The sequence below is a fragment of the Diaphorina citri genome, unplaced genomic scaffold (assembly GCF_000475195.1).
Source record: "Diaphorina citri unplaced genomic scaffold, Diaci psyllid genome assembly version 1.1 scaffold1829, whole genome shotgun sequence".
Taxonomy (NCBI): Eukaryota; Metazoa; Arthropoda; class Insecta; order Hemiptera; family Psyllidae; genus Diaphorina; species Diaphorina citri.
Genome location: NW_007379255.1, coordinates 46,305 through 59,745, shown reverse-complemented (window position 1 = coordinate 59,745; position 13,441 = coordinate 46,305). Strand labels below are relative to the sequence as shown.

The following is a 13,441-nucleotide window of genomic DNA, read 5'->3' as shown; positions in this document are numbered from 1 at the left end:
CATTTTCTCTTTCGATAGTCAGTCTAGACCAGGGATTTCCGACTGGCGATGGCGGCCCACGACCACTTTTAGAGCAGCCCCGTCTGCGGCTCTCGAAGCAAAGGCCGACTTTCTTGCCGCCGCCTACGCTCATCAAAGTTGGAAATCCCTGGCCCTTGTTTTCTGAATTTGCAGCTTACTGTACATATTTGTATTATACCTACTGTTTTCTTTCTTTTTATGCCTGCAAAGATGATATTAGCAGTGTTTTGCTGTGTGAAAAGAATGAATACAAGAGAGAATTATCTAAAGCTATTCTAGCACTCTTGAGCAAAAAATTTGAGAAACTTTGACTTCAGAACAAAAAAAAAATGTATTTTATTCGTTATATGGTACATACATACGCTACGCTATGGTACATACGCTATTTATACTGTCCATAAATTTGCCATTGAAAATAGAGCCAACTAGAAATCTCCACATTTAGGAAACATTGTCGCACAACTTATCAAATATTATCAAATCAAATAATTATCAAATATGCCGGATGCAGCTTAATACACCGAAATGAAGGAGAAGCCATTGAACAGAATAGAGTGGAGGACTATAAACCAATCCCTGGATTGATAGAATATGATGATGTCGCACGACATTATTGTCAGACATTTCCAAGGCCAGCCACTCACTAGACCTGATCAGGTGTCAGGTATACCTGATAGAGTCAGTCCTACCTGATAGTGTGTGACTGGCCCAACATAAGAGTGAACCCTGCATTAGGATCAAATCAAAATTGGAAACGATCAAATATTTTACGGGCAATAGTGAGCATATTGTAACTTTAACGACAGAATAATATGTATGAAATCTTAAAGTTGTGTCCAAACATAGTCGGACGGCCGTCGATCGACCGATCGACGAGATGAATCTATGTTATCGAGGCAGTGTGACTATTTTTGGACGCAACTCGAGAATAGTTTGACTGTGTGCTATGACTGCAGCGTCACTAGTTGAAATTATTGTGCTTTATCTAGCAGGTGCTAATGACAAATCACCACTATTATTTGAATTTCCAGTCTTCCCAGAACAGTACTGGTCCAGGACTGCTCAGGCCTCCTCAACTTGTTACCACCAACACGGGGACTGCCAGTAACAACAGTCTGAATGTAACCAACACGGGGAACCAATCAGGTGTCGCGAATAATGGTGGCCATCTTGCTACCAAGAAAGACCAGTCTAGTTGGTAAGTTTGGAAGGGTAAATGGGACTGGATATTTGGATAAGACTAGTTTCATACGTGTACGGTTTTCATTGTTCGATTTCGGACCATTAAAATTAAAACCTGATTCTCGGTTCACACCTATTGGAATGGACCGAAAGCGAATCAATAAAGAACCTAACCAAATGAAACCTGAGGACCTGGTAAGCAAGCCTTATACCTACGGTTAGTTGGTAAGTTTGGAAGGGTAAATGGGACTGGATATTTGGATAAGACTAGTTTCATACGTGTACGGTTTTCATTGTTCGATTTCGGTCCATTAAAATTAAAACCTGATTCTCGTTTCACACCTATTGGAATGGACCGAAAGCGAATCAATAAAGAACCTAACCAAATTAAGAAGGAGCTTAAAAGAATAGTCAATAAGAACGAAAAGAAAATACAAAATCACTATTCAAGAATACCTTACATAATAAGAAGAAGTTATGGTCCCTAAAAGTACAGAAGTACTTACAGGGATGGTGAAGAATAACTATGTTAAGAATATTGTAAAGAAAGAATAAACTTATTATTATTATTATAACTGAAACCTTAGGACCTGGTGAAGCAAGCCTTATACCTACGGTCATTAGCAATGTGGTCGTAACTGCAATCTAAGTTTTAAGCGTTTTTTTTTTTTTTTTAAGGAGGTTTTAACAGAGGGAACTGTAACTGCTAAGGTCTTATCGTCCCGAAATCGAAGAGAGAAGGGAAGACAGGGATAGGAGAGAAAGCCAGCCCGTTCCGAGAGAGCGAACATATCCCATCAGGATAAAATCCGCCCCGGGCGGAAATCGAACCCGCGGCCTAGCGCTTCCAAAGGTAGACGCACTACCAATTAAGCCTAACCTAGGCTGGCTTTAAGAGTTTTTAACTTAGTGTGAGTTAAACAGATTCGACCTTGCAATATGGATTGGTTGGGAATTTTGGAAATTTGGCTTAAAATTTCGTCCAGTCAGAAATCAGATTACGCTCAGAATGTTTGTCGTCCCGGCTATTTAAGAAAAAAACAAGAGAGAGAGAGAAGAGGAAGAGAGAAGAGAGGAAAAAAAGAAATAAATTTACTAAGTGCTTTAATCTCTTGACTAAAAAGTAAAAAACGACATGAGGGGGGAGAGAAAGACTAAAAAAAAGAGTCCCTTAATAAAAAAAAAAAGTAAAAAGGCCAGACAAAAAGAAAGATAATAACTGGAAATAAATTTAGCTAGAACACGAAAAAAGCAAGAAAGGGAACCAAGGGAAGAGAATGGGAGAGACATGAGATTAAAACAAAAGGAGAATAAGGGAAAGAATAGGAATGGAATAAAATTGAAAGAAAAGTGGAACTGAAAAAATGTAAAACAAAAGTAAACAAAAAAAAATCTCAAACATCGAGGAGAAGAGGAACACTTCCTTGTGGGTATTCTTTTTTTTTTTTGAAAAAAAGCTCAGGGAAAACTTTTTTGAAACGTTCTTTGGGTTTTATCCCTGAGGTGATTTTTTTTTCTTCCTTTTTATTAGAAATGGTGAAGATAAAGATACATTCCCTAGTAACTAAGATATGTGAAAACAGGAACCTATCAAACGAAAACTTTTTGGTTTTTAACAAAGGTCACTTGGAATAACGTCACTGATAATGGTTTTTTTATTTTTTTTTTAACTTTTTTCACTATTTATTTTTTATTTTTTATTTTTTTTTTTAAAAAAGAGTGGAGTGGTGTTCCATCCCACCGTCCGGTTTTTTATGTTTGTTAGCAATGGAAACAATTTGAAAATTACATTTTGGATTTTGTGCATCATGTCGGTCGTACATACTATGGATGTTTGCGATTTTGCAAAATATTACTTTCTACAAAAAATATGACAAATATTTGGAAAGCAGTTACCAGATCGCATAAGTGGAAACAATTTGTACACCATATCAAAACAGATATGTTAACAAGCTGGGTCCGTCCCTCCGGGAATTTTTTAGGCCGTAGTTTATTCGATCGTGGTTAAAGAATACCTTTGTACCTACCTAATTTGTTTAATATTCAGTTTATTATCATTCTTGATTTGATTTTTTGTTTTTACTTTCATGTAATGATTTAAAATCAAGACTGGAGCCCGTTCTCCCTTTATTCCCAATATAATGTCACCCATCCATTTATTGGCCTTTCTCGGCGTAGCTTAACATAGGTGACGCTAAAATCGGTCTTAAATGATCGACTGAAGTGTTATCTAAAACTTTCTCGCTTTGAGTTCATAGGTCGTCGCGACAAATTTCAAGATCAGAGCTCATTTGTGTGAGAAAATGTGAAAAAAATCCCGCAAAAACCAGTTTTTTTGGTTTTATGGTTCTTTGAACAAAATTTGCACTACCATTTTCGTGATCCTGGTAAAAAGACCTTTAATTTGATATATAGGTCGACCAGGTTTGGATAAGTCCTTCTATGGGAACAGACAGACTGACACACACAGACGACACCGAAGCGAATACAATAGTCCGTCCCTTATACCTTTTTATTACTATTGTAATAATAAAGGAAGGACGGACTAAAAAGCTATTGAAGATCGCTCGGATCTTCGAGCTTAGTTGGGAAACAGCTTAACTCCATACACAAAAAGTCCAATCTGAGGCTTAGACTGTAGGGGCTAGACAGCCCTAAAGGATGGGTTAAGCTTGCCCTAAAGGATAGGTGAAGCTTATGCGAATCTACGCCCCTAGCCTGAGAACTGGAAAAATACAGCAAGTTATTGCCCAGTTGGTCACCCATCCGAATACCGTCCACGCGCAAAGTTACTTAGTGAACGTGAACTAGTGAGTTCAATCACCAGAAAGTAACCCGTAGATTTCCTATGATTTAGTACAGCCGCTACCCCAACAAAAGGGAGAAAATGAGCTTCAGAAGACGTTAAATGGTCTCAGCTCCTGCATTTAATTACTTTTCGTGTCCTCTTCTTTCTCAAGCCTTGAAATCCTACAAAGATAAATACAACGATTGTTTTCAAGACAACATGAGCTTTAAGTCGATATTTCTTTAATATGTAACAATAAACGTTTGCGTTCAAGTCGTTCAGAAAAGTCTGTCACAGTAAATGTCCACGCAAACTTATCTATCCGTCACGGATACATTCCGTCTCTGTTCCGTCACCTTACGTCTAGCTTGTTCCCTATTACTTTACATCGGATCAAATGCACGATCGTACACTTATCCAGCATGGAGACGGACTGGAAAGGCAAACTATCCCAACTTTTTTGCTCTGGAGTGTATTTTTTAATATCCTAGGATTGTACCATGCATGCTTCTTTGAGTCTATTCAAGGTATAATTTGACAGGGTGTACCCACAAAAGGCAAGTTTCATTGAAAATTTCGAAACCACTTTATCCAAACTTTCGTTTTCCAAACGTCAATTTCAAAACCTCGTTTTCAAAATCTTGAAGGTCTGTTGTTCCTTTTCAACCCTTTCCTTCCTTTTGTTTCCTTTTCTTCTTTTCTTTCTTACTATTAATTTCTTCCTGTCCTTATTCTCCTATTGCTTTTGCAGATAATCACCATTCCTTCGTTTTCCTTTTAAAGAGAAACCAAACTAGCTAAATTGATTTTTCAAGGAATGTCTAGTCATCCCTCTTCTTCGGGCAATTTTTTTGGGCAACATAAGATACTGCTTGAAATTAGTGGATGTGTCAAAACTCTTGAAAGTTACCTGCCATTTGAATGACTTGGCTGTAAAAACCTCCAACAAAAAAGTAGGTAGCTGGAAAGATTTTCGGAAAGCTAAACCACAATCACTGCCGGATTTCAGAGCTAGATCTTCAGCGTTTAGTTCTTAGTTGAATAGATAATATAGATATTGGTAGACTTGTTGAAAATATTCCATTTAAATAAAGTTCTAAAAAATTCAAGCGTAACTGGAAAGACAGAATGAACTTTCTGATAAGGGATATCAAAGCTCGAAAGTGTAGGGAACTTTTGCTAGATATAGACTGGAAGAAGGACTTTCAACTTTTAAACCAAAAGGTAGGTAACAGTTTCTGTAGGTTAAAATCTAATTAGCCAGATGTCACAAAAAGGAAATCAGGAATTTGTATCATCAAGGTATCAAGGGGTAAGTACGGAAATTAATATGATGTAAATAAGAGACATATCCAGATTTCATTGAAGTCTCGAGAACCTTTTTATCAGGCTCAATTTTTCCGAGTTTTTCTCATGATGGGTACCTAACCGATTTTTTACATCAGTACTAACCTTCGCGTGCATGCTCGAAATTCGTTTTGAAAAACTCCCGAAATAAACGCTCTACATTGTTTTTATTCCTGAGAGTGAGGGTAGATTCATACAAGCTCAACTCATACTATAGGGCTGTTTGCCTCTTTAGTAAGCAACTTTGGTTTTATCCTGAGGTGATTTTTCTCTTTTTTAATTAGATGGTAGATAAAGATACATTTTATAACTAGATATGAACAGGAACTATAATGAAACTTTGGTTTAACAAGGTCACTGGAATAACGACAATGCTAATGTCTTTAGGGTTTTACGCTCCCTTCGGCTACAAGGGACCCACTCCTCGCATTGACCTAGCCTGTTTAGAAAACATCTAGAAACAATGGGCTTCCATCAAGACCAAATTGTTTGTAGGTTATGCGGGGGGTGTGAAGAGACGGTCACTCATGCCATCCTTGAATGTAACTCCCCAATAAAATGGAGACTGACTGTAGGTTCAGCAAGACATTCATGGACAAAACCTAATGAAAATAGAAAGTAACAAGCAGGGCCCGTCCCTCCGGGAATTTTTTAGCCCGTAGTGATTAGAGAAAATCAGTACACCTATGTATGTACCTACCAAATTTGTTTGCAAATTAGGTAGGTATACATAGGTACTGATTTTCTCTAATCACTACGGGCTGAAAAATTCCCGGAGGGACGGACCCTGCTTGTTTCTTCTACTTCTTCCCCTTTTTCTTCGTTTTCTACTCCTCACTCTGATGTCATTCATTCTCCAATCCCTTCCCCATCCTTCCTTTTTTTCCTAGCCTTCATTTCCTTTTCGCTCCTCCTTCTATTTCTTCTCCTCCTTCCTTTTACTCGGACTCTCTCACACTTTTCGTCTTTCTCCTAATTACCATTTTACTTCTCTTCCTCCTCCTCGTCCTCCTTTTCCTCCTCCTTTTCCCTTTCTGTCTCCTCCACATTTCACAACACTTCAAAAATTGGTTTCATTTCTCTTCTCTCAGCACTTCAAAATCCTCGAGAGGCTATTCATTCAAATTGAAGCGCGGCTCTACCAAGAAGAGACAGGGACACATCCACCATGGAGATGGAGGTGGAGGTTGTAGTGGAGAGACGACTGGAGGTGAAACTGGAGGAGGAGGAGGAGGAGGGGAGCCAGTGGTGATTCTCAACAACAGTACGCCCCATGGTGCCAATTCAAAGTAAGTTGATGGATACACAACCGTACATACCTGTGAAATTTTGTCTCTGTGTAGAAAAGACCAACCGAGAAAGAGGTGAAAATGATATTGGGAGAAAACCCGTCTAAAAATGGAGAAAGAAAGGTTAAATTCAAAGATAAAAGGTAGAGAGAGTGAGAAAGAGTGAGAAAAGTGAGATAAAGAGAGAGAAGATACTCAGAGAAAATCAAAATGAAAACGCCTCACGACTAACGACAGACGAGAATGCTAGCAAAATATTTTCATTTGTGTTTGGCACATTGCATAAATAAAATAGATACCAGGCGCTCATACAAATTCCAAATTTTTTCCCCTGTCGCGTAGCGTCGTTTCTGGGATTCGAAATTTCAAACCTTTTTGGTTTCCTCTGGGTCGGGTAAGTCGGGTTCGATACCCACGATCGACAAAAAATAAAATAATAATAAAAAATAACCTCGTAGGTAGGTATTTCGATTATAAATATTTGAACGGGTTACTTTCTGATGTTTTTGTGTTGACCCAGCAAATTAATGGGAATTACCGCTCCTTGGGAATTACCTACATAATATTGGGTGATTTCTTCTCTCACAACCGATGAATTTTGAATTTGTATGAGCGCCTGGTATCTCCTTTAAGTATGCAATGTGCCAAACATAAACGAAAATCTTCAACTGACTTACCATTTTCCTCCTCAGCTCCCCGATATGTCGTCACGGGGTGGATCACAGCCACTGCAATGGGGGCCTCCTAGGGGGCACCACCATCCCTGGTGATTTTAGGTGTTAAAGGGATTACTTTTTTTCCATCTATCAACCCCCCCCCCCTCCTCCAAGAGGTTTGATAGAGGGAACTGTAACTGCCAGGGTCTTATCGTCCCCAAATCGAAGAGGGGAGAAAGACAGGATAGGAGAAAGCCAGCCAATTCCGAGAACGAACCTTATCCCTTCAGGATAAAATCCGCCCCGGGCGGGAATGGAACCCGCAGCCTAGCGCTTATAAGGCAGACTCGCTACCAACCAAGCTAACTAGGCTGGCAACTCGAGATTGCTTGGTCCGATTTTCATGAAATTTGGTACACGAATTTATAAGATCAAGGCACGTCGATCCTTGATCCCAGATTTGGAATCCCAGATATGAGGAGGCTAACGCTTATAAGGCAGACTCGCTACCAACCAAGCTAACTAGGCTGGCAACTCGAGATTGCCTGGTCCGATTTTCATGAAATTTGGTACACGAATTTATAAGATCAAGGCACGTCGATCCTTGATCCCGGATTTGGAATCCCAGATATGAGGAGGGTTCTGTCAAAGTCTCAGCTTGAGCAAAAGAGTCCGAGTGAGGTCTACAGTTCATCAGTAACTTCGGCATGGCGTTTCTAACGCTGTTCCGAGTGGCCACGGGAGATAATTGGAATGGAATCATGAAGGTAAGAACCAAGGGAAGATATACCTGGGCCTCCTCTTCTTCCTCCTGTTCTTCATATTCGCCGCTCTGGGCGTGGAGTTATTCGGACGACTGGAGTGCAGCGATGAACTGCCCTGTCAGGGATTGGGGGAACATGCGCAGTTCACAGAACTACTAGTAAATTCATAATAGGCTCTTCAGTGGAACGTAAACACTAGAGTCATCAGGCGTGGTTAACGTCAGAGACCTTCTCTACCACCTAACCACTGACTACAGTTCACAGAACTACTAGTAAATTCATAATAGGCTCTTCAGTGGAACGTAAACACTAGAGTCATCAGGCGTGGTTAACGTCAGAAACATTCTCTACCACCTAACCACTGAAATTAATATTATGTGGTCAAATTGTGTTTGTTTTATCTGTCTTCTCTCAGCCTATCGAGAACACGTTATCGCCGCTTTCTAGGGCTACTTTTACGCGTTCAGACTTATGTGGCGTATGGTACAGGTGGGCCAATAAATGGTACGTTTTTTAGGTGGGCGAATAAATGGTACACTTACCTACTCAGAGAAAATCAAAATGAAAATGCCTCACGACTCACGACAGACGAGAATGCTCGCAAAAGATTTTCATTTGTTTTTGGCACATTGCATAATATAAAATAGATACCAGGCGCTCATACAAATTCCAATTTTTTCCCCCCCTGTCGCGTAGCGTCGTTTCTGGGATTAATCCGACCCGGGCGGGAATCGAACCCGCGGCCTAGCGCTTACAAGGCAGACGCACTACCAACTAAGCTAACTAGGCTGGCAGGGGTACTTTTCAATAATTTTGTTTTGTCTTCCCTCAGCCTATCGAGAACTACTCCGAGTGGAGGCTCCTCTACTTCATCGCGTTCATCCTACTGGTGGGTTTCTTCGTCCTGAACATGTTTGTCGGAGTGGTGGTGGAGAACTTTCATCGGTGTCGGGAAGAACAGGAGAAGGAGGAACGAGTGAGGAGGCTGGCCAAACGGGCGAAGCAGATGGAGAAGAAGAGAAGACGTAAGAATGAGAAATTGATTCATCGTCAACTCCCACGGCGTAGTGGTCAATGCGTTCGCCTTGCACGCGGGAGACCCGGGCTCGATTCCCGGCGGGGTCAAAAAATTTGCATCATGCAAATGATTGATTCCGTGGCTGGCTGTTGCAGGGCCCACTCAGCCTGGTGAGGAAAATGAGTAGCTATGTAAATGCTGCAGTGAGCACCAAAGTTGTGATACTTGTAATTACACAAGGAAACGGCATTTATTTATATTTATTTTATTAACTAACCGTGATGGATACCTACATTTTACCTAACATGTGTCATTACAGCAGTATAAACAGGGTGAGTACCTAAGTAAGTATTATTATCATCAGCTCATGAGACGATCTCTGTATTGTAAAATATATATTTTTTTTTTCTTTTTAAAGATGAGTGTTCCATCGCCGTTTTTATTTCGTAGCAATGGAACAACTGCTACATTAGACGCTTGTGGCCTGTGTTGTAGCATGCCCATCCCGTAGTATGCCTCTCATCAGATGGGCGAGAAGAGACACAATACTTCCCATTTAGGTGCTGGGTCAACACGAGAACACCAGAAAGTAACCCGTTGAAATATTTGCAATCGAAAGACGAGTACAAATTTTTGTCGATGGTGGGATTCGAACCCAGGACCTTCTGCATGGCAAGCAAGCGCGTTACCACTGGACCAACCGTGCCCATGTTCAATTCATAAAAAGAACGAATTGTTCATAAAAAGAGCATGAAGACCAACGCTTTCATTGGATTTCAGGAATGCACGAGCCCCCATACTACAGTAACTATTGCAAGTGGAGACTCCTGATTCATAGTGTGGTGACATCCAAGTATTTTGACCTGGCTATTGCTGCTGTTATTGGCCTCAATGTGATTACGATGGCTATGGAGTTCTATATGATGCCAATGGTTAGTACTTACCTACTTACGTTTCGTGTCCGGATCACCACATTGTCAGATCTTGTGTCTCCAGTACGTGGCCACGGCCACCCCTTTGGCGTTTGCTGTCTGCAGGTCCTCTAGAGTCTAGAGTAGTTAGATGGTAGTACTTAGTAATGCCTTCTTAAGCAAGGTCTTTTTACTGAATTGTTAGTTGTATATATTATTCTTTAACCCATCAAATATACGAGACCTTGTTTAGACTGCTGGGGTAAAGGGACTTTTTAGTCACATTCGGGCAGGATAAACAAGGTATATTCTATTCTATATGTAGATTAGGGCCTATAGAAAAGATGCTGTTGGCCAACATATGATGCCAGGCGAAAGGCTGCCACTCTAGTTAGCTTGGAGGATAGGGCGCCTTGTAAGCGCTAAGTCGTGGGATAGATTTCCGCCCGGTACGAACTTAATACTTAACAGATAAGGCTCGTTCTCGGAACGTCTAGCTTCCTCTTATCCTATCCTCATTCTCTTCAAAAATTTAATGTAGCAGTTGTTCCACTTGACTTGGATTCGAACCACCAACCTTCAGAGGCGCTAGGTCGTGGGATAGATTCCCGCCCGGGACGAACTTAATACTTAACAGATAAGGCTCGTTCTCGGAACGTCTGGCTTCCTCTTACCCTATCCTCATTCTCTTCAAAAATTTAGTGTACCTAGCACTTGTTTCACTTGACTTGGATTCGAACCTCCAACCTTCAGAACAGAAGACGACTAAAAAATATAAACAACTTATTGTATTTCTGTTTCAGGCGCTGACATACGCGTTGAAAATTTTCAATTATTTCTTTACGGCTGTGTTCATTCTGGAGTGTTTCATGAAGCTTCTGGCCCTGGGCCTCCACATTTACCTGAAAGATAGGTGAGTATCTTAATTTGGACCAAGAAGATTTTTTTTTTTTTTTGACAGGTTCAACGTAAGATTTTTAGTGACGGTTCTTTCACCGTCCATTTGGCGAGGAGAGTGGCCTCACATTTCTTCTGGTTTCCAAGAATATAATTATATATATCGCCTATCTTGGCTTTGAATTTTGATTAACCTCACCCGGCCTGAGTGGCACCGGGAAAAGAAAACAGCATTAACAGCAAGTGATTGGAAATCAGTATTATTAAATATGTTTATATTATAGACATCCTAGGTCAGCAAGTGATTGGAAATCCGGATGCGGATTCTGACCTCGCGCAACGTTGCTTCACTCCAGTGATCCATGGGGAACTAATGTATTCATGCTATCGGCGCTGAAATACATACATATGTACTTACAGTTCATATGTATGTACTATTTTGTAACGGAACTATTTTGTAACTGTCAAACTCTTTTTTTCCCCTCTATCAACCCCCCCCCCCCTCCCCCACGAGGTTTGATAGAGGGAACTGTAACTGCCAGGGTCTTATCGTCCCGAAATCGAAGAGGGGAGAAAACAGGATAGGAGAAAGCCAGCCAATTCCGAGAACGAACCTTATCCCTTCAGGATAAAATCCGCCCCGAGCGGGAATGGAACCCGCAGCCTAGCGCTTAATCTTTTTTATGGTGTGTACAACTTCTTTTTCTTTATTCATTCGTCTTAACACTTCTTCATTGGTGACTTTATCTATCCATTTGATCTTTAATATCCTTCTGTACGTCCACATCTCAAAGGCTTCAATCTTTTAACTTGTATAAAGGAAAGTAGCTATACGAATAGGTAGCCCTTTTCTCAGGGGTGTTTTGTACTGTCAGCTCAAATACACCCATCTTCTCCTCTTCCAGTTCTCAAGCTGCTCAAAATGGCCAAGGGTATCCGTGCCCTCTTAGACACCGTCATGCAAGCCCTGCCCCAGGTGGGCAACCTGGGCCTCCTCTTCTTCCTCCTGTTCTTCATATTCGCCGCTCTGGGCGTGGAGTTATTCGGACGACTGGAGTGCAGCGATGAACTGCCCTGTCAGGGATTGGGGGAACATGCGCACTTCAGTAACTTCGGCATGGCGTTTCTAACCCTGTTCCGAGTGGCCACGGGAGATAATTGGAATGGGATCATGAAGGTAAGAACCAAAGGGAAGTTAGCCCGGTCGGAAGACCTTGGAAAATGGTTTGCACAATCCTCAGGACAGTTGGAGCTGCCCAGGACAGAGAACAAGTGGAAATCATGATGGCCAACGTTCATTAGGACACACAACTACAAGAAGAAGAAGAAGAAGAAGAAGACGACGAAGACGAAGAAGAAGAAGAAGAAGAAGAAGAAGAAGAAGAAGAAGAAGAAGAAGAAGATGATGATGATGAAGGTAAGTAAAGGGGCTTGAGCTTGGGACTCGAAGGTAATGGCTGAATAACACTAGGTTAGGTTAGGCAGCCTAGCTACTGGCCTCGTGTATCACCGAAGTCCATCTTCATCGGAACGGTTGGCTTCCTCCTATCCTGTCCTTCTTCTCTCTATGATTTTGGGATGATAAAACCTCCGTTATTACAATTCTTCCAAATCAAACCTCATTATTAATTTGTAGAATTGACAGGGCTAGATTTCAACTTATATAAAGGAAAGTAGCTATACGAATAGGTAGCCCTTTTCGCAGGGGTGTTTTGTACTATTAGCTCAAATATACCCATCTTCTCCTCTTCCAGTTCTCAAGCTGCTCAAAATGGCCAAGGGTATCCGTGCCCTCTTAGACACCGTCATGCAAGCCCTGCCCCAGGTGGGCAACCTGGGCCTCCTCTTCTTCCTCCTGTTCTTCATATTCGCCGCTCTGGGCGTGGAGTTATTCGGACGACTGGAGTGCAGCGATGAACTACCCTGTCAGGGATTGGGGGAACATGCGCACTTCAGTAACTTCGGCATGGCCTTTCTAACCCTGTTCCGAGTGGCCACGGGAGATAATTGGAATGGTATCATGAAGGTAAGAACCAAGGGGAAGTTATCCTGGTTGTAAGACTTTGGAAAATGGTTTGCACAATCCTCAGGACAGTTGGTGCTGCCCAGGACAGAGAACAAGTGGAAATCATGATCGGATTGCCAACGTTCATTAGGACTTACAACTACAAGAAGAAGAAGAAGAAGAAGAAGAAGAAGAAGAAGAAGAAGAAGAAGAAGAAGAAGAAGAAGAAGAAAAGATGAAGAAAAGAAGAAGAAGAAGATGAAGGTAAGTAAAGGGGCTTGAGCCTGGAACTCGAAGGTAATGGCTGGATAACACTAGGTTAGGTTAGGTTAGGCAGCCTAGTTACTGGTCTCGTGTATGACTGAAGTCCAGGAACATGCTCACTTCAGTAACTTCGGCATGGCGTTTCTAACGCTGTTCCGAGTGGCCACGGGAGATAATTGGAATGGAATCATGAAGGTAAGAACCAAGGGGAAGTTAGCCCGGTTGGAAGACCTTGGAAAATGGTTTGCACAATCCTCAGAACAGTTGGTGCTGCCCAGGACAGAGAACAAGTGGAAATC

At 41.4% G+C, this 13,441-nt stretch overlaps 1 protein-coding gene and 1 long non-coding RNA gene across 2 annotated transcripts in view; both read left to right on the top strand.

The window, feature by feature from the left end:
- Nucleotides 1-1,058: 1,058 nt before the first annotated feature.
- Nucleotides 1,059-7,390, top strand: LOC113470794. Its single transcript, XR_003393724.1, has 3 exons — nucleotides 1,059-1,219; nucleotides 6,430-6,627; nucleotides 7,320-7,390. It is a non-coding gene; the product is annotated as an uncharacterized LOC113470794 (long non-coding RNA).
- Nucleotides 7,391-7,990: 600 nt separating this feature from the next.
- LOC103517387 overlaps nucleotides 7,991-13,441 on the top strand; it is a 21,427-nt gene continuing 15,976 nt past the window's right edge. The window contains exons 1-8 of the mRNA XM_026829500.1: nucleotides 7,991-8,050; nucleotides 8,880-9,072; nucleotides 9,846-9,997; nucleotides 10,780-10,889; nucleotides 11,158-11,174; nucleotides 11,779-12,050; nucleotides 12,115-12,166; nucleotides 12,628-12,899. Of these exons, the coding sequence (XP_026685301.1) occupies nucleotides 7,991-8,050; nucleotides 8,880-9,072; nucleotides 9,846-9,997; nucleotides 10,780-10,889; nucleotides 11,158-11,174; nucleotides 11,779-12,050; nucleotides 12,115-12,166; nucleotides 12,628-12,899 (1,128 nt within the window). The remainder of the gene's footprint in view (nucleotides 8,051-8,879; nucleotides 9,073-9,845; nucleotides 9,998-10,779; nucleotides 10,890-11,157; nucleotides 11,175-11,778; nucleotides 12,051-12,114; nucleotides 12,167-12,627; nucleotides 12,900-13,441) is intronic.